Below are 20,125 nucleotides of genomic sequence, written 5' to 3'. Positions count from 1 at the left end.
CCTAAGTTTTGTGTGTATCTTTGTTGTGATTAGAACATTAGTAATCTTTATTTTAAAAAATAGTGTCTTTGATGAATAAGTCATTTTTATTGTAGGAACTGGTAATTTTTTCGTACTGTAAAAATAATACCAACTCGCATTACTATAGAAGCATCTTTCATGTGGAACGATCAAACAAAAAGGCTAGCTAAATGTATCTCCAATAATCGACATTGACGAGTCTAGTTTTTGTTTACGTGAGTTATCTAAGTTCAACGCTCGAGCACCTCTCTTGAAAGATGCTTCAACAAAGTCGCGCAAGAGTCGACGTAACACTAGAATCATAGGCCAGTCAACCTGAATCTATAATCATTACTGTTATGTCTTTTTACTCTTCTAACGACTGATTATGTAATGCACCATCAATTACTTACTATTATTTTGAATTTTTATTAATATACATCTTAACTATTTCATCATTATTCTATGACTCTTTTTTATGATTGATTCTTTTCAATTTATTCTTCGATAGAATTGATTTTCCTAGATAACATTGATGATCACATCATTATTCAACCTGAAAATTTGTTAGATAAACAGAGAAATATTTAAGAAGAAAAAAATAATCGATTTTATTGTGAAAATATTGTAGCATACATTATGAGAAATAAAAAAATAATACTTCTTTTAATGACACTTTTTGCTCAATGAAGAATTTTATGAATGACAAGTGCAACTTTTATTTATTGAAAATGAAAATATTTTTTGTTTCAGTAGATTGAATACTTGATTCGTAATTGAGTAAGACATTTTTCCCTTCCCCTATCGAAGACACAAAGATTTTAAAATAAAGTTCTCTTGTTAACAAGCCATTAATTTAATTTGTAAAAAAAAAAAAATGAAATATTGTCATCATTTATTTAATTACGATAAAAAAATGCCTCTAAGACATTAAAAATTTCGTAACAACTAAAAATTTATTATATATTGCATATTTTTAAAATAGAAGAATAAGTTATGAAGTAACTTGTCTAATTTTTTTTTTGTATGCTATTCAGAGAGACAAATTTAATTTTTTTAATTTTCATCTTATATTTAATATTAATTGAATAACCTAAGTCCAATGTTAATTTTGTTAAAAAAAAAAAAAAAAAGAATGACCAGCTTTTGTGTAAAAAAATAATTTTTATTCAACTTAAATTAAATAATAAGCATTGTATAATATTTAATTTAATTTTCTGTGCAATTACAAATAATTGTAAATGTATATCTAAAGTTCATTTACATATTGCAGAGTAAATGCTATACCTTAAACTGAACCTTCTACGAACGATAGTGTGAACTCTGATATAAATAGTCTGGCTAAATTTATCGTTGTAAAAGTATCAAAAGTCACACGATTTTTTAGAAAACATTTTGGTCTGCAAAATTAAAAATGTTATTTTTATTTTCTGTTATTTATACATCAACAAAAGAATATTAACTAATAACAAGTATTATAAAATTTTTGTTTATCACTTGATATTTGCATTTGATTTATGATCTAATGAATATCTTATTAATTTTTCTAAACTTCAACAAGAAATTGATTCATTTTGAACAATATTGCTGATCATTCCAACAATTACTGCAACTTATCTTGTATGACTTTGTATTTTACAGAAAAAAAAGAATATTATTTTATTAATAAAAATATAATTGAGGATTAATGAATTAATGATTGCTGACATATTTTAACCTTGACCTTCAATTCAATATTTTGAAGTCAAATCACCGGATGTCTGTTTGTTAATTATCATAGCTCTGAAAATGGTTGGTACTAAATAATGTTTTTACCAACACGCTATATTGTCTACTGGTAATTAGATACACTAAGTTGTAAACGACTCAAGTGAAAATTTCATTATACATCTCTTGTTGTGCTGTGGTGTTATAAATGTTTCTTTTAGGTATTTACTGTAAATTTATATTTGTTTGAATGCCTTATAACAATAGCACAGTTCCATTTCTGTTTGACAACCGTTTATAATCATACATAATTACTAACAGAGTAATAAACATATTTTAATAAAAACCATTGAAAAAAAAAACCGTTTCTTTGCATAAATACATTAAGTGGTGAAAGTGTTATGCTCGAATTTTCTCATTGTGGATTTTTGTCGTCACCTTTTCAATTTCGTTTATCACTCTAGTGTCCATCAGTTTGAGTGTCATAAATTTATCTTTAAATAAAAATTCTAATGTTGGGATTTAAAATTTTTCAACAAAAACTGATCAAACAGAAGGTGAAAAAATGCACTTCCGTTTTTAGATTTTAATTTTATTTTTAGTGCTTTAATATTAATATTAGATTTAGTACTATAAAAATAATAGGAAAACTGTTGCTTCATTTTTTAGTTTTCTAATTATTGGGAAAAAAATTTTTTTTTGTTAATTTATCAAATTATTTGTATTAATAATAGTAATTAGAAAGATATAAGATTACTCTAATGTCCATCTGTTTGAATATTATTAGAATTTAATTATAGTGAACTAAGCAACATTTTTTTTTTTAAAAATGGTTCTTCATATATTTGTTGACAAAATATTATTACAGAACTCTGTAAAAACTGCATGTAATGCTTTGTTAATTTTAATATTCATCATAATATTTAAACTTATCAAATTTTGTAAATATGTAATTGAATTTTTCTAATAAATACAGCTAATGAGTGCACCAATTAAAATAAATAAATAACTAATAAAAAATCATTTCAATTATAAATGTAATTAACTATTTAATTAATTACCATAAAATATGGTTTTATTAAAAATTTTTGATATTTTAATGAATATCGATCAATTGGAAAAAAGGATCAGAATGGAGAATTAAATACACAATATATTATAAATTAAAATAAAAAAATCCTAAAAAAGGGGTAAATAGAGGAAAGTGTATATTGATGAAATATCACTGGAAATTTCTTATGAATTATTGGTTTGGACTAAAATATGTAAGTGGCATTAAGCTTTCAGAGGCGTAAAAGAGAGGGTATAAGAGACAACTAAAGCATGAGCAAGCGAGTCGAGACAGTCTGTGCACAACCATCGATCGGTACTCATCTTTTAGTCGGTTTTCGCTCTCTTTCTGTCTTTTTCTATTCCCTCCATTGAAATCCTCATATTTTTCATCGATTTACGCTCTGCAGTAAAACTGTGCAACGCGGTCCCAGAGGTTTAAATTACTAATATATTGAAGTTGCAGATACCAGTAAATTTTAACAGTGTGTTCAGTTGTGTCGGTGTATTTATTTATTGTGAATTATTCACATTGGAATCTTGTAGTTTTTATTATTGTTCTTCTTTTCAACAAATCATGTATCATTGTATTATTTTCTATTGAACAAAATGCATTCAATTAATATCATTTTTGGCTTATAATCCATAACGATCGGTAAGTCATTTGTTTATATACATTTCTGTTAACTATTTAACGGTGTGTAAAGTTTGGAAACACCAACGAAAAATTTTATTTACTATAAATAATTCGAATTCATACTAATAACTAAGTAATATGAATATAATAATAAATTCCTTTAATGATTGCTCCAAATTAAATAAACAAAATCGGTAAATAGTAAATGACATGTTTCTACTTTAAATATCTTTGATCAATATATAGCTTTTTAATTTTATTAAATAATAATTTGATAATATTATGTGTTTGTTTATTGAATAATAATTTAAGGAATATTAAATATAAAATAATTGGTAGTTTATAGGATTTATTGTTGTTGTTATTCTAAAGCAAAAATTTGTTTTGCTGATAAGTGCATATATGTATTTCTGTTTCATCGATTGCACTAGAGTTAAATGCATAATATTCTACACTCCGTTTCGTAGATAAAAATAGACTTTTATTGAATTTATAGTTAAACTGTGAAAAAAGAATATTTTACATTGCCTACGAATGAATTATTATATTCTATCATTTCTACATATTATAAAATTTTTTTGTTTTTATTATTTACTATTTTTTAAAAAATTCCTTATTAATTTAATAATTTTTAATTTTGTCAAAACTGTATTTCGATCATCCATAAAATTAGCGTAATTACTATAAAACATTTAATATTTAATTTAATATAAATATTTTATAAAACTATAAAAGTCAACCGAATTTTTTTATATAATATTATATAATACTCTAAACGATTTAAATGTATTCAATTATTTAATTTTAACTTCGAATATTAATTTAACTTTTAGCAAAAAAAATTTATTTAAGAATTGGGTAAAAAATGAATAATAATAATTGTAGGAATTCTGAACATCCATATGTATGACTATGAGAAAATAAAAGTACCAAAGTAAGTTGAAAAAAAAAAAATGAATTGAATGAAGGAAATGTCTTGATGAATTTCTAGTTTTGTTGTTTTACTCTATGAATTACAAGAGCAGTTGAAGCTCGGGATATACTAGTTGTCATGAAACTCGAGTAGATTTCTGGATGAACGGTAACACGATCAGTATACATGGAGATGCAGACTTGTACAGTGTGCGGCCTTTACGTCATCTTCTTGCCATGGACAGACTAGAGTCCGTTGCTCCGAGGATTTACTTTTCTTTCTTTTCCACTGTCTCTTTTACTCTTTCTCTCTTTTTCTCTTCCTTCTTCTCTCTCTCTTTCTCTCTTTTTCTACTACAGTAGTTGTGTTTCTAAGGTCAGCAATTAAAATAGCTTTTGCAAAAATGAGTTTTTTTTTTTTTGTTCTTTTTAACCTCATTAATTGAGAGTTTGTGAAGAAATAAGGAACAATACAGTGCTGCTTAGTAATTCTTGATAAAAATATTATTTTATTCCAAGTAAAACTTGTATAATTCAATTCAATAATCCTTATTTATTCGTAATAATTTCAAAGTCAAAATATAAATTATTATTTTAGCTATGCTGTATTATTTTTTAGACTTTACAAGTGTTAACAAGGTTACCTGGAGGACACATGAAGAATACCAAGCTCTCTGGAATGCAGTCGATACAAACAAATGAAATTCATTCCACCATATGCTTATATATTTCTGTCGTTGTATATTAAGAAAAATATGCGTCAATAATAACTGGACTAGAAGGGCCTGTTGATTGATAAATAAGATATTTATAGAATAATATAACATTGGTTATAAAAATAAATATAAATAACTTACCATCAGAATTTAAATAATTTTATAAAAAAATATTTTTTTAAAAGCTTTTGTAATATATTCATTTTATTTTATGAATTTTTTTTATTATGAACTGGCTATAATAAAATGTTAAAATTGAAGTAATAAAAATATTATCGGAAAAACTATTAAAATAAATGAGTTAATTTTTAAAAATGGTAGTTGAAGATATCACACTTGTCTTGTATAATAAAGCCCTTTGAATAATTTTTAATAAGTTTCGTAATGTATGATAACTTGATTCTTAACATTAAGTGAAAGTACGTGGAATTCTTCAACTTGTCTGAACATGATATTACGCAAAAGCTCCCCAACAGGTGCATTGTTTATGATATGTATATAGTAGTATTTATAATTCCATTAAATATGTTAATTTTTAATTTTATCACTTTTTCAATAAATAAACTTATAAGTATTATAAATCGGTTGAAAATTTTGTTTGAACTTGGTATGCTTGTTAATCTTTATCCAGATAAAGTAAAAGTCCGATTTTCAATCTCAGGAAAAGGTAATGAATGGATACACGTTGGTTGAGATACATGTTGATATGATTATGATTCGCTTTCTACAGACATTAATATCCTTTATCAGTTTTCACGCAACTATTTTTCATCATTTTTTCTATTTAATAACTTTCATTAAGGCTGTACTTGATTAACTTAAACTTACATCCACATTCTAGAGGTTAAGTTTTATTTTTGTTTTATGTTCAAACTTTATTACTTGTAGCGTCATGTGACATGCGGATATGTTCAAGTGAATACTTCATCTAAATAAAAATAATCTTTGTTGAAATATTTTTTTTGTAATTTAAAATATCCAGTTATCAAAACATAAATCATAAATAATGAAATATATTTTTCGTTTCAGAAAGATAATGTTTAAACGGTTGCAAGCGAAATCACGACGTCATAGTGCCGATGAAGGAAATATTTCACAGTCAATATGGAGTGAACCACTAGGAATTTTTTTATTGAACAAAAAATGTCTAGATGTGCAAGATGATGTACTTAGTCAACGTGTTATACAGGATGCGAAGTTTAAACATTATCGGAAAAGTGTTGGTAATGAAGCAGCAACACATACGATGCTTCCACCAACTACTGACTATGAGTTCAGTCATCCTCATCAAACTGAAACTGATTATCAAACAGTTACAGCAGTACCAGCGTTTATAGTGGAGCATGAATCAGAGAAACGCAAGGGTAATTATTAATATATTCTATATAATATTTAGTTTTAAAAGGTACATCACATTAAAGTAACTAATACTTAACTTAATTATGAAATTATTGAATTCCTGAATAAAATAGTATTACGAGAATATTTTAATGTTGTGTGCGTGCTGTAATAAAGAAGTAAGAAAGAAGAAATGTGCATTTGACACGAAATGCTACCATATTTCTCGACATTTTCTATATAAATATTAATCTAGATAGGAAAAAAAGGAAATACCGGTAATCCTTTTAGGTATCGTAGTATCATCATAAAAGTTTCAAACTAATCATAAGGTTGTAAAATGATCTGGATATTCTAGAATGTTTAAGTAGTTAGTTGATCTGGTCAATCGACTTCTTGTTTTCTGTACTTATACTCTTTTTTCACACTGCAATGTTTGTTCACTCACATAACTAAATGCAATATTGTCACGTGGTTGGTTTAATTGGTTTGCTTATTCTGTGAAATGGCAATGCTCTGTTGCATTTTCTTTAACTTGGTAAATGTGTAGGTGAAGTGTTCAAGACGACATCAACCTTAAAGATAAATAAATAAGTGCAGTAATCTGCCGAGATGGTGATATAAACTTGTAAGTCATACAAATAAACGATTATTTTTGTTTTACTGTTAATGTTGGGTTTATAATTTATTCTGTTGATCTGAATAAAATTTTTGTTGAATGAATTATATATAAAATTTATCAAACCAATCTCATTAATGATCACTCTAGATCATTCTGTACCATAAAATTTAAATTATCGCGTGAATTATATTTACTGGAAATTTTTAAAATATTTTTTTATTCTTTCTGAAATAAAAGGTGTTTTAATTTTTATAAATAGATTTTATTTGATAATTGTTTAATGTTTCATATAATTGACTTAATTAGTAAGTTGCAAAATAATAAATTTAATAGTGAGAGATATCTTTTAAGATGATATTTATAGATTGTTCAGAAACATTGAAGAAAACAGGTTCTTCACATACAACCCCTAAGATGTTCGTAATTTATTTCCCTTAATGGGTCATTTTGAGTAATTGAACATAATATACCTTGGAATACAGCATCATTCCTGAATAGATCTGATGATTATATAAACAACTTTTATAATTCAAGTGTAGTAGTAATTTTTTTGTTATGAAAAAAATTGGCTTGGGGTGTTTTGATAATCAAGATCAGGATGTTGATGTTGTTGTGATACTCAAGGTTTGCAATTCTAGGCATTGAGCGAAACTAATAGAAAATTATACTTGTATAGTTATTAAAAAGTGTATGAACTGTTTTTTAAAGCTTTATTTTGTATATATGCACTACTTAAAAGATACTAAGAACAAGTTTCAAATGACATAAATATAAGACTTAAAACATGATCAAATAAATTATAGAGTAAAGGAAATCATTCTGTAGTTCTGCTCTAAATGTTTATTTTTATTTCTTTAAGGTTGATTATAGTAACCACATTTTATAAAAGCAAAATCAAATGATGGTTTGGAAGATAATTGGTGGCAAATGAATGCACAAAGTTAGGAAAAAGTTGTGTGAGAATACTTACACTATCATTTTCAATGACATGAAATGAGATGATAATTATTGGTCTTTGAAAAGTTTTTTTATACTACAATTTACTGTCTATCATTCATAATAGTAATGATGATATCTTGATCATTTTAAAGCCTCATGATAAATTAAATATAAAATAGAATTAGAAAAATGGCAAAAAATAATCTCATGAAAATTTTGATAAAGAATCATTTGATACCGTTGTTGTCTTATTATGGTGACATTACAAAAAGTAGTCCGAAAACATGCGGAACTACATATAGAGTTCTGTTTCTCCATACGGAACGTAATGCGGTTTCTTAAGAATATAGCAATCATACATCAAGTGTGCAGTAGAGTTTTTGTGGTCATATATTGTGCGTTCTTTAGTACATTACTGAAGACTGCTGTGCATGGCCATTTAGCAAACTGTGCAATATGTAGTTAAATATTAATAAAACATAGACATCACTAAAATGACTTTTACTCATTTTTTTTTTCTCTCTTAAAACTTTTTTTTATATTCACTTAATTGTTTTTTCAAACAATACTAAAAAGTTTATTTTGTTTTAGGAATAAGTGTGTGGAGTCGAAGAATGAGTAAGAAGATTGAATCTTTTCGCAGAATTGGCTCTAGAGAATCGTTGTATGGTTCAAAGAAAAAAGATTCTGATTGCAATAGTGTAAATTTAAATATTGATAATGATCATAGCAATAATGACAGTAATAATAATAAAAACAATGATGATTTTTTTACTAATATAAATAATAATAATCAAATGGATAAAAATTATAATAATGATCACAGTAATTATGTCAATGGTAATACAAATAATGCAAGCATAGAAAATGATAAAATTGACAAATCATCAGATTCATGGAAAACATGTTCTAAACCATTTATGCGACGAGCACCATCTCCATTCAAGTCATTTTTTGTACGAATGGGATCTACCGGGATGTTAAATACATCGAGAAATCGAAAATCTCAAAATATAGAAGAAAAGTTTAATTCATTAGAAAAAGAAAATCTCTTTAGAAGTTGTAGTACTTCTCAACTCAATACAAGTTCAACTTACGTTAAAGGAGATGATCCATCTGAAGGGATTGATTTACAAATAACTGACTGCAAAGATAAAACTGTGTCTTGCGACAATCTTATTCATGAAAATGATCATGATGATAATAATTTTAGAAATACACTTCTTAATTTATCAATATCTAATCACTCATCTGTAGAATTTTCTAATAATGATCATTTTAATAACAAAACAAATGATGTTTTACGTAAATCTACTAGTTGTGATTTTAAAGATTCTAAAAGATCAAGTTTCCCATATGCATTTCTTCGTTCAAAGTTATCGGTTTTACCAGAAGAACGACATAATCTAACATTTACCAAAGCTAATGGAATTTTTAAAACGACATCTGAAGAACATTTGTCTATTAACCATGATAAAACTTCTTTAGATGGATTTTCAACTCTTGATAAGAGACGTAAAAAAATAAATAATGTTCGTAATCATCAAATGGAACAAGTAATACAATATAATTGTAGTTCTATTCAATCGGAAAAAAATGATACTGCTGTGCAGCAACAAGAACACCAATATCATAGTTTTGTAGATAATAATAAAAAGTACAATTCTGGATTGATAAATCCTGATTTAGTATTAAAAAAAAATCATCGACGAAATTCAGCACCTTGTGTTGATCAAAAATTCTCTTCACATTATATAAGTTCAAATGAATCGGGTTATGACAGTGATGGTCCAGGAAGAGGTGAAGCCATTGTCAATTTTGATCATGAATTTATTGGTGCTACTGCGGACTCTAGTAATTTTCTTGATTTAGAAAATGATAAATCCATTAAAAGTTCGAAATACGGTGAATTTAAAAATGTACTTTATCCTTCTGGAGATTCATCAGCTGAATTAATGTCCAACCATGAAGACTCAGAAGTGACTGATAATATTCATAGTTTAACTTGGCATCAAAGTAGATCTGGTAGATTTTTACCCAGTATTCATCAAAGTTCATGTATCAATTTAACTAATACATGCTTCTCATTTCGTACAGAAAATTCTCAAGCAGCACAGAATGACTCACAACTATCAGTTGTTGCACCTCATCGATTTCGACTCCAGCAAGATAAAGCTAGATTTTTAAGCAATATTATTCAATCTGCGAAAAAAGTTAAAAGACGTCGAATTATAGAATTAAATAGAAATAATAGTAGAGAAAATCTTGGAATTCATTTGGCTCAACAAAATTATGAAGAATTAAAATATATTATAGTACAATTGGACCACGATGGAATTGCTCATCGGTGAGTATTTTTTAATTATTTTTTAGAGTGCGGTGCAACGAACAGAACATTGTAGAATCATTGAATATAATAAGATATATTAAAATAAATTTAATTTTTAATTTATTCAAAGTTTAGTTATGCTTAATTTCTGATACATGAATGATTGTTTTTGTTTAAAAAATTCCAAAATAATAGATTGAAAAAATAATAATAATATTTTTTCTCTTACTTTCTGTAAAGAATACTTTGTTACAGGATAAATTTTATCCTGTGGGGAAACGATTTGTGACTTATTTTTTTGAAAAAGCCAAAGGTTTCCCGTACTGGGTCCACAGGTAAACTTTTGTTCTGTTTTGCAAAGTAAATTCTGTTTAACTAATCTTCGTTTCAGTTTTTACAACTTTAAAATGGATTTATTCAATATATTTTTTTTCAATTACGTGTAAACAAATTAAAATATGGGGCAATCTGAAAGAAGTTATATTAAAATCTATCCAAACTTTTTTTATTGTTAAAGAATTTTTTTAAAGCTTTTCAAAAGCTATCTTATAATAATGAAATTCAAAAAACAACGAAGATTTGTTTCTTTAAACTAAAATATATTAATCACAGCAATTAAATATTGTTGGTATCTACCATAAATTATTTAAAAAAATTAAATGATGTTATAATAATGTATACATATTTTAGATGAAAGATATTAATTACAATAATTAAAAATTAGTAAATATTACAGACAACTATCAAAGAGTTATTTAAGATTATAATTATGTGCGGTCCATTATCAGTATTTAATATAAAGTATGCAAACAAATTTCGATTGAGTTGTTATCATTATAGTTCAATTTTAGAGGAAGATTCAAAAAAATACATAAACGATTTATTATATTAATGTAAATAAATATCGTCAATTGAATGGATGCGGTTGTAGAAATTATCACCAATATGAGTGGAAATTTTAGGTTTAAAATGGTCGATGAAAAAATTCATGAAAGCATAAATTTATTTTTATGCCTATGCTACAAGTGTTTTTGTAAAAATAAAACTGAAAATTCGAGCTGAGATACTAGTAAAAAATATCTTAATTTATCTCACAATGTAATATGATAAAATTCATGACTACTATTTTTTCTTTTTTACAGAGATGGGAGACTGAGACTTGGTGATGAAATAATAGAAGTTGAGGGGAAGGAATTAAAATCCTTGCAGAACCTTAATGAAGTACAAAAATTTCTCAAATCTTTCACCGGACATAAGCTTCATTTAACAGCAGCTTATGAAGAAATCGTTCCTCAAAATTATACTGACGTTATTTTTACTGATGAAAATTCGAGTAATCAATTCCACAGTTCTTATTCTGATAGCCAAAAACAATGGAATTCAATGGAACGAAAAACACCAGAATTGTGTAAAAATATTGATTGCTCTCGAAATTCGTTGAATTGTTCATCATCAGTATGTAGTGGAAAAAGTATGCAAAGTATTAATAATTGTACTTCGAACCTTGAAAACTTTTCAATAACGAGGCATACAGCTATATTTGAAAAAGGAATCGGTAAACCTAGTTTAGGATTCAGTGTCGTAGGTGGAAAAGATAGTCCTAGAGGAGAAATGGGTATTTTCGTCCGACGAATATTTCCCGGTGGACAAGCAGATACCTCAAAAATTCTTTTTCAAGGTATGAAATACTTCAAATACTAACTTTATTTTAATATAAAAATAAAGTTGCTCAAAATAACTATTTATATAGGATTGCCTTTCGTTATTTACAGTTTATTTAGTAATAAAAAAATTAATTTTTAACTGAATAGAAATGAAGTTTTTATAAAATATCAGACTTAAAATACAAATATTTGATGAAAAATAATATTTGAATCTCTCATAAATTTATCTAAAAAAATATGCTATAAAAAGTTATTTAAAAATGTTTCAAAGAATTTACAAGAATTAATCAGCAAATTTATCTTATTTGAAAAAAATCTTCTGCGACAAAAAAAAAATTTACTATCACATGAAAATTTTTATTTATTTTCTTTTTAAGACTAAAGTCATACTGTATGATATGAGAATACAAAACACGTACATTTCATGTATTCATATTGGTGGTAAAACAACAGTTAAACACGAAATGTGAAGTCAGCATGTGATGTGATTGACATATAAAAATGTCTTTTTTTATTATTTTTTTTTTTTAACAGTCTGTATCGTGAAAAGAATATAATATAAACTGAAAGACTATAATGAAAACACTATGAATATTTTATTCACTTTTAGTATTGATATATTTTTTATTTATGTTTTATCAAAATTAATATTAACTTGAATGACTTTTTTTCCAGGTGACGAAATTTTAGCATTAAATGGCAAACAATTACGAGGATGTACACATCAAGAAGTTATTGATTTATTTAAATCGGTTAGGGAAGGAGTAGTATCGTTAGAAGTTGCGAGAAAACATAGGTGAATTTTAATTCCACATAATAATTTGTTGATGATAAAAAGAATATATCATAATAAATTCATTATATTGTTGTAGATATTTGAAGAATATAAAAAAATAACATGAGATAATAGGTTTGTAATTGATTAAAGCTTATTCATGAGATCAATAGTAATTTATAAATAAAATGGTGCTATTAAAATCAACTATCAACATAAACTAAATAAAAAGTCATAATTCAACTATTTAAAATATCTCAATTGCGCATTAGTATTATCTCTTAATGAAAAACTTTTTAAACAGCTTGTGTATATTAAATTAATGAAAATAATTTTTTAAATATTAATTGTATCAAACAATGGCCAATGACTATATTCTTTTAAAGTTTTGATTTTCTAGTCTTTTTTGTATATATTTTAATACGTAAGGCTATTAATAATAGAAATGATTTACTGAAGAAGGCGAATTTTTTCAATGTCTGATGACTTATATAATTTTTTATTATATTAGTATCATTATGATATATCATATGTATTAACTTGATGTAACAATTTATAAAACAAATTTTTTAATTTTATAATAAAAACTTTAGTTATATAAAAAATACTAAAATTTATGTATATTTATATATAGAATTATTTACAATATTTACAATAATATATTTATATTTATTAAACATGTCACTTAATACTATACTTCAAACGTTGTCTATTTACGGAAACGTCACTTCAGCCTCTAAAGTAAGTTCAGCACAAGATTTGGCTTTAGATTTTCTGCAAAGGTGTGAAAATAGTTTTAATATAAATTTATATTATAGTTATTTTTAATTTCTTTTATCGTAGAAAAAAAAAAGAATAATGAGTTGAACATACGGCGGTGATTGTGGTTTTATCCGTCTACAAAGATGTAATGCCAAAGAACCACTTTTAATATTACGAAAAAGTTGAATAGCTTCACGATGAGTCAAATCATGAGGAACTTGTCCGTTAACAGCTAATATTTCATCACCTGCCTTTAATCGGCCATCTTCTGCAGCCTGACCACCTGGAAGAACTGACTTTATGAAGATACCTGAAATGTGAAACGTGAACATCAATTAATAATGTAAAATAAGACGTATTTTTGAATGTGTTAACGTGGAGGAAGATTATCAAATTTAAATATTAGTTACAAATTATCCTGCTATAAAAATGTCATTTTTTTTAATTCAAAAATGATTTAAATAATAGATTTATATTATTTTATAATAAAAATAAAAACTTCTGTAATTACAGTAATTACCTATGCTTCCTTTTGGGCTATCTTTTCCACCAACGATAGTAAATCCAAGAGATTTTTTACCCGGACCTTTCTGAAAAACAACCGTATAAAATATCGACATTGAACTCCGTGGTCTCCTCGGTAAGGTACAAAAATCAGACACAATTGAATTTTGTTTTGTGTTACTTTTTCGATTCATTGTATGTGATGAATTACGTTCATTTTTACTAAAATCTTGATGACCTTTTTCTTTTTTGACATACACCTCTGGTGAATTCTTTGTATTACCTATCATTTCAGAATGGTTTTTTGTCTGAATATTTTCATAATCGACACTACTTTCTTTTAATTTATCATTTTTTTTTGTCATATCGACACTAATCCGTCTGGCTATCGTAATATTTACTTCATCAGGAGTATTTTCACTTTCAAGAATTTTTTTAACTTCTGAAATATCAAACCCACAGAGTTGTCTTCCATTAACAACTAAAATTTCATCACCTATTTTCAATGTGCCTTCTTCATGAGCTAATCCATTAGGTACAACATGTGCAATTAAATAATCTGATTGATGTCCAGATGTTTTTACTATAAAAATACCAAGTGATTGATTTGCTTTACGTGTTAGTTTGACAGTTATTTGCTTTGTTGTATAATTTTTAGATCGTATCACTGATAATCCTCCACTGGTCCGTTGATATTCAGTATTTCCATTAGATTCATTATTTTTCATTCCACAAGAAGTTTGTTTATAAGATTGGACTTTATTTGGCTTCAATTCATCTTGTATTGAAAGAAATTGATTCTCAGTCGGTTGATGAATGGAGTTTAAAAATGTGGGATTTACATCCTGACTTAATTTATGCTCAATCATTTTCGAGTAATACTCTAATGAATTCCTATGTGATTTTTTATTCAACAATGTCTGAGAGTCTTTAGTGAAGTTATCAAGTGGCGTTGCTTTATTTTGGTTCCCGTCATTAATTGAAGATATAGGTTTTTTTAATGATACACATCGAGGCAAAGATGAATCGAAAGTGGTATTTGAAACGGAATCAGAAGTTACATTATAATATTGCTCTTCAAACAAAGAACTTGTAGCTGAGCTATTATCTAAAATTCCTGAATCATTGTCATCCTGATCTTGATCTTCAAAGAGAGGATTAGTTCGAAGTTCATCGAGTCCCGTTATTGATCCGTAAGAGAAGCTACGGAGCCGCTGCTTCTTCTTATCTTTTTCATCGATTTTATATATTTTTCCAATTAATTTATTGACAGAATTTTTTAAATAACGATCTTGAATAACTTGAAGCTTTGTAGTAAAACAATTTGATGATTTTGCATCATTTCGAAATTCTTTTGATGAGAATGATTCGTAATCAGTTTTTTTTTGCTTTATGTTCATGGATTTTTTTTCAATATCGGAAGGTTTGTAATTTGATAATAAACAAGATTCTTGTGATTTTGAAAGATTCCATTTGAATCCTCTAAATTCTTCATTAGAATTTTTATTCGACAAAATTCTTGTTTGTGATTTCGAACGTCGTCTATATTTATTATCAATTTTATTTTGTTCTGTTATTTGATTACGTAATGACTGATGATGGGAATCATCTCGGATAAAAATTAATCGTTTTGAATGACATTTTGATCGAAAGTCCGCTTCATCTGGGTCGATGTCCTTGTGAGACTCGTCAGCTTTGAAGAAACTTAATTTAGTATTTTTGACTCGATCAAGAAGTGGATTTCTTTTTTCGTACGATCTATGATGATTTTGGTATTTCTTTTTCATTTTTTTTTCACTGCATTTTTCAACAGTAATTTGCGAAGTTTGAACATTGTAGCAATTCTTTTCGGATTCCGAGTCTGATGATTGTTGTCGTGTCCAATGTGGCAATGATATATCTATAAAAATAATAAACAATAAATAAATAATAATTATTATTAAAGAATATTTCTTAATTTTATCATTCTTAATAATATTATTTATAAAATATATGTAGATATATTTATTATCTATATACTAAAGAAATAAATGTATGATTTTATTTATTTCTAAAAGTTATAAATAATTTTTTTTACAATGTTATCGACAATACATTTCTATTTAAAAAGTCATAAAATTAAATAAAAATTACTCTGTAATTTAATAATGTTTCCTATGCTCCATTAAAATGTTTCATTGATAGAAAAGTATTATTATACTCTTATTACATAACTAACTTACTTTTCATGGATGATGACGAGTGAGAATTGAGCGATTTGAATTCAATATTATTTTCATCTCCACGTAATGGGCTGAGACTTAATAATTTTGGTGTATCAGTGTTTTCCTTAAACCAATGCATTCTAAAATAGAAAAAAAAAAACAAGATTCATTATAATTGCTTTAAACAATATGAAAACTTATCAATAATAGAATATTCAATGAGTAAATTTCTAGAGAAAATCATAAAACAGTTTACGGTAGTTATTACATCTGAAATCTCTCATCTCACTTGCAAACTCCTAACATTCTTTAAATCAGAAAGTTTGCGCCACTTTCTACCTCATAGTAACAGAATAATTATTGTTATTAAAAATAATTAAAAATTCAGTACGTATTTAATGATAGTATAAAAAGATTCATTTACTAACTATGCTAAATTTCCAAAGTAACTCTAAAAGTTTTTACTATTTTTTTATACAAGTGATAAGAGATAAGACAATCTTAAATATAATAGTTATAGCTTGTACTAACAACCAATGATAACATAATATAATATTACTTAATATTCATGTAATTCGAAAAAAAGACATAATTATTAAGTTATACATGGAATAATCCTTTTTGATGTTAATATAAACTTGAAATGAAGTTTATTAAAATCACAAGTGAAGTTAGTCAAAACCAATTCGTTCTGTACCAATGACCTCGATGTATATGCTCTCACTGGTGAAGCACACTATCAAGGTCGTCAAGATCCTTTTATTTCGTAGTCATTTAATGAGCGACATGCCACGCATTCCATGTTGGAATAGCCATGCTACTAAGCTTCTAAAGTGGCTTCTCAAACTACAGGTAATACTTCAATGGATATCGATATATGTAAGTACACAGAAGCAATGTATATTATATTACATTCAATTATATCAAAATACATTCAATGTTGTGTATATATTGCAGAAAGGACATTTTACTTGACTACATTGCCTTCTTCTATTCTCAGTGATTGTCAATCCTGATAAACAAAACCAATACCACTATGTATATCAACCACTATAACCTTATCTTTGTTCTTTATTTCATGTCTTGTACTTCTAATATTTCTTTTTTTTTCATGGCTTTTAAGATGTCTTTCATATCTATGTGAAATATAAATCTGTCGACTGAAATAGTTTAGTGAGATTTGAAGTGATAATTTTTTTAGCTTGATCATAAATAATTATTATCGATCAAAAATACATTTCGATTAGATTTAATTGAGCCCTAACTAATGTCATTTCTACATAGATTGCCTAGTAACCTCAATTATTATTCTACTCATGCGTTTAGTGACCTATCAGTACCAGTTTGCGAACTGACTTGTGTACTCCATTGAGACTTTCACTCGACACGTAATTTTTATTTTGCAAAATTAAACAAATTTACGGTTATATTATAGTTGTTAACTTAATAACAAATAATTTTTGTGAAATATTTTTCATAGAAAAACCAATAGAGTTTGATGTTTTTGTTTAAGTGTGAAACATAAATCAAATTTGTTTTCATTTTTAACTATGCTATATTCTATAGAAACTATTATCATAGTTTATTCATACATACTAGTGGAAAGTGGAAAAAAAAAGAAATATTAAATGTAAAGAATTTACAGTGTTTTCCAATTCAATGAATAATCGTAAATAATTTAATTACTTTGCCGAGAAAAATGACGCATAAATGTTTCATTATGTAACTTCACACTGAAACCTAAATTCTTTTCTTCAAAATACCGCGAGGAAGGTTATCAATGAGAAGTGATTGTTTTTTATAGTTGCTCATCTTCAACAATCTTATAACAACTTTTATCGTCAAATCAATAAAAATATAATAATTATTAACAGCCGTTGTATTATGGAGAACTTATATATTATTTATAATTGAATATAAAATTTAGTTTGACTTCCAAATAAAGTGAGTGTAGAGTAATATTACAGAAAGATTGAATTTTTTTCAGGTGAAATTAATATTGATGTGCAATAATTTTATAAATATATACATCGTTATGGTAGAATGGAAATGATATTCCCGTTAGTCATATTTAAAGTTCCTGTGAAAATACTCTTCTTAGATCATAAAGTCAACCGACTCAAAATAAATCAAAATTTTTTCAATTTCAAATTCTACAGGTGTGCTTCTTTTATGGTGTTTGTTTTCTTGAAGTTAAATATAACACAGAAAAATATTGTTTTATATTATTAACCTTTATAATATTTACCATTAAATCTAAAACAGAAAGAAAAGGATTTTAAAACTGATCTACTTGTCCATTTTGGAGTCAATTTTCTATTAAACTTTGGAGTTATTAACCTTTTCTATTTTCAATTCTATGGTATGTTATAATTAATTTAATACACGTTTAGATAACCCAAGCGAAATATTTCTCTAATATTCTTATTATTAATAAAATAAACAAAACATGGCTAAATTACATGATCAACTTTTACCAATAGTATTTCACATTGGAAAGTATCACCATTTTTTCTACATTCCGATATTGTTTAAATGGAAATTTTTAGTCGATGAGAATATTACATGTACCAGAGACAAGAAAAAATCACCGACTTAGTTGATATTATAAAAAAGAGATACGATTAAAATTACGTAAATCTTAGACCAAAGTCTACACGAAATTTTATAACAACTCATTAACATTCCAGAAGTAATCTAAAACATGTAAATAATGTTATAACAATACCAATTAAGTGTAATCAACTAAAGTTATAGAGTTTAATTCAGAAAAAAAAAATATGTACTTACTTGGCATTACTAAACCTGATATCAACAAGAACATGTATTGTAAAAAAAGGAATACTTTTAAAATAAATAATTCCTAAAACTTGCTCTAAAAACACTTATATTGATCTAGAAGATATGATCGGTTAATAAAAATATTACAACACTTTCTATGTATCAAAGAAATGTGAGAATATCTGAACACAGAAGGTTGAACACAAGTAATGCGTTACGAATCAACGAGTTCCAGCGACTGAATGTCTTCGCTAACCTTTCTATCTGCAGTAGTTTCTCCCACTACGTTACAATTCTTCTGTTACATACTATGTATTCCTAACATTTTATTCTAAGTTTATTAAAATAATCGAAATTATTGCTAATCCAAAATTCAACCTATGAATTATAAAATATGAATTCATTTCCATAATTAATTATTTATTTTTGGTCCATAATAATTCCTTTTCTGATTTGAAACATGATAAAATGGTGCTGGTTTTAGAATGTTGAACAGTGCGGAAAGTTTAGACGTAAGAATTTCATTGATTTAATTAAAATAAAATATACTCTAAAAAGAAATAACAATTATGAATTATGTGACAGCAAAGAGAACAACAAAGGAGATTAAAAGTGATGTTTGTGTGTATGTACAGAATACATGAGATTGTAATTATATAAAAGAATATATACAAGTTTAGAGGTTCCCATGTAGATATAAAACTATGAAGAAGTCAATGGTCTGAACACTAGTGCATCGTTAGTTTTATGTAATAATATTACAATTATAATAATGTTTCAATTTTTCTATGAAAATTAATATGTATGTTTAAAAATGTATTATTTTCAAGTTAAAATTTCTAGGTGTTGAATATCTATAACTGTAAAGAAAACATGATCTTTTGTTATTAAACACTTGTCACTTTTGAAGAAATAAAATATGTTGCCATGATACCAAAAAAATAGGTCTCGATTTTTAGTCTTCGATTTCGATCATATTTAGACAACTGAAAATTCATGAATGACTTCGATATGGTAACAATTAAGTACGATGTAACTTCAAATGTAATTAAATATTTATTTTATTTTTAATATAGAAAGTAATGCAAGATGTTGAAGTTGTAAAGCCAAAAAATAGTATAAGAAAATTGTTATACACAATTTTTTAAAAGTATTATTGTATTTTTTTTTTTAAATATCTTTTAA

The 20,125-nt window shown here is 26.1% G+C and overlaps 2 protein-coding genes across 5 annotated transcripts; one reads left to right on the top strand and one right to left on the bottom strand.

The window, feature by feature from the left end:
• Positions 1-3,004: 3,004 nt before the first annotated feature.
• On the top strand, positions 3,005-13,048 carry LOC118075101 (probable WRKY transcription factor protein 1). 2 transcript variants are annotated; one of them, XM_035096755.1, is made up of 7 exons: positions 3,005-3,412; positions 6,052-6,386; positions 8,513-9,946; positions 10,019-10,268; positions 11,393-11,928; positions 12,590-12,710; positions 12,787-13,048. In XM_035096755.1, the coding sequence occupies exons 2-7, from the start codon at positions 6,059-6,061 to the stop codon at positions 12,809-12,811; spliced, it is 2,694 nt and encodes an 897-aa protein (XP_034952646.1). In that variant the 5' UTR covers positions 3,005-3,412; positions 6,052-6,058; the 3' UTR covers positions 12,812-13,048. The 2 variants fall into 2 exon arrangements, with proteins under 2 accessions (XP_034952646.1, XP_034952645.1); XM_035096754.1 differs by having other exon boundaries at positions 8,513-10,268.
• Positions 13,049-13,270: 222 nt separating this feature from the next.
• Positions 13,271-19,167, bottom strand: LOC118075095 (uncharacterized). 3 transcript variants are annotated; one of them, XM_035096736.1, is made up of 5 exons: positions 18,950-19,167; positions 16,178-16,299; positions 13,972-15,855; positions 13,563-13,761; positions 13,271-13,463 (listed from the first exon to the last, which is right to left on the bottom strand). In XM_035096736.1, exons 2-5 carry the CDS (start codon positions 16,296-16,298, stop codon positions 13,403-13,405), a joined length of 2,265 nt encoding a protein of 754 aa, XP_034952627.1. In that variant the 5' UTR covers position 16,299; positions 18,950-19,167; the 3' UTR covers positions 13,271-13,402. The 3 variants fall into 3 exon arrangements, with proteins under 3 accessions (XP_034952627.1, XP_034952629.1, XP_034952628.1); XM_035096738.1 differs by lacking the exon at positions 18,950-19,167 and adding an exon at positions 16,857-17,112; XM_035096737.1 differs by lacking the exon at positions 18,950-19,167 and adding an exon at positions 16,766-16,919.
• Positions 19,168-20,125: the final 958 nt, after the last annotated feature.

The sequence above is a fragment of the Chelonus insularis genome, unplaced genomic scaffold (genome assembly GCF_013357705.1).
Source record: "Chelonus insularis isolate UGA/USDA-ARS -01 unplaced genomic scaffold, ASM1335770v1 contig_145_pilon, whole genome shotgun sequence".
NCBI classification, from domain to species: Eukaryota; Metazoa; Arthropoda; class Insecta; order Hymenoptera; family Braconidae; genus Chelonus; species Chelonus insularis.
This window is presented reverse-complemented; position numbering and strand designations above follow the sequence as displayed.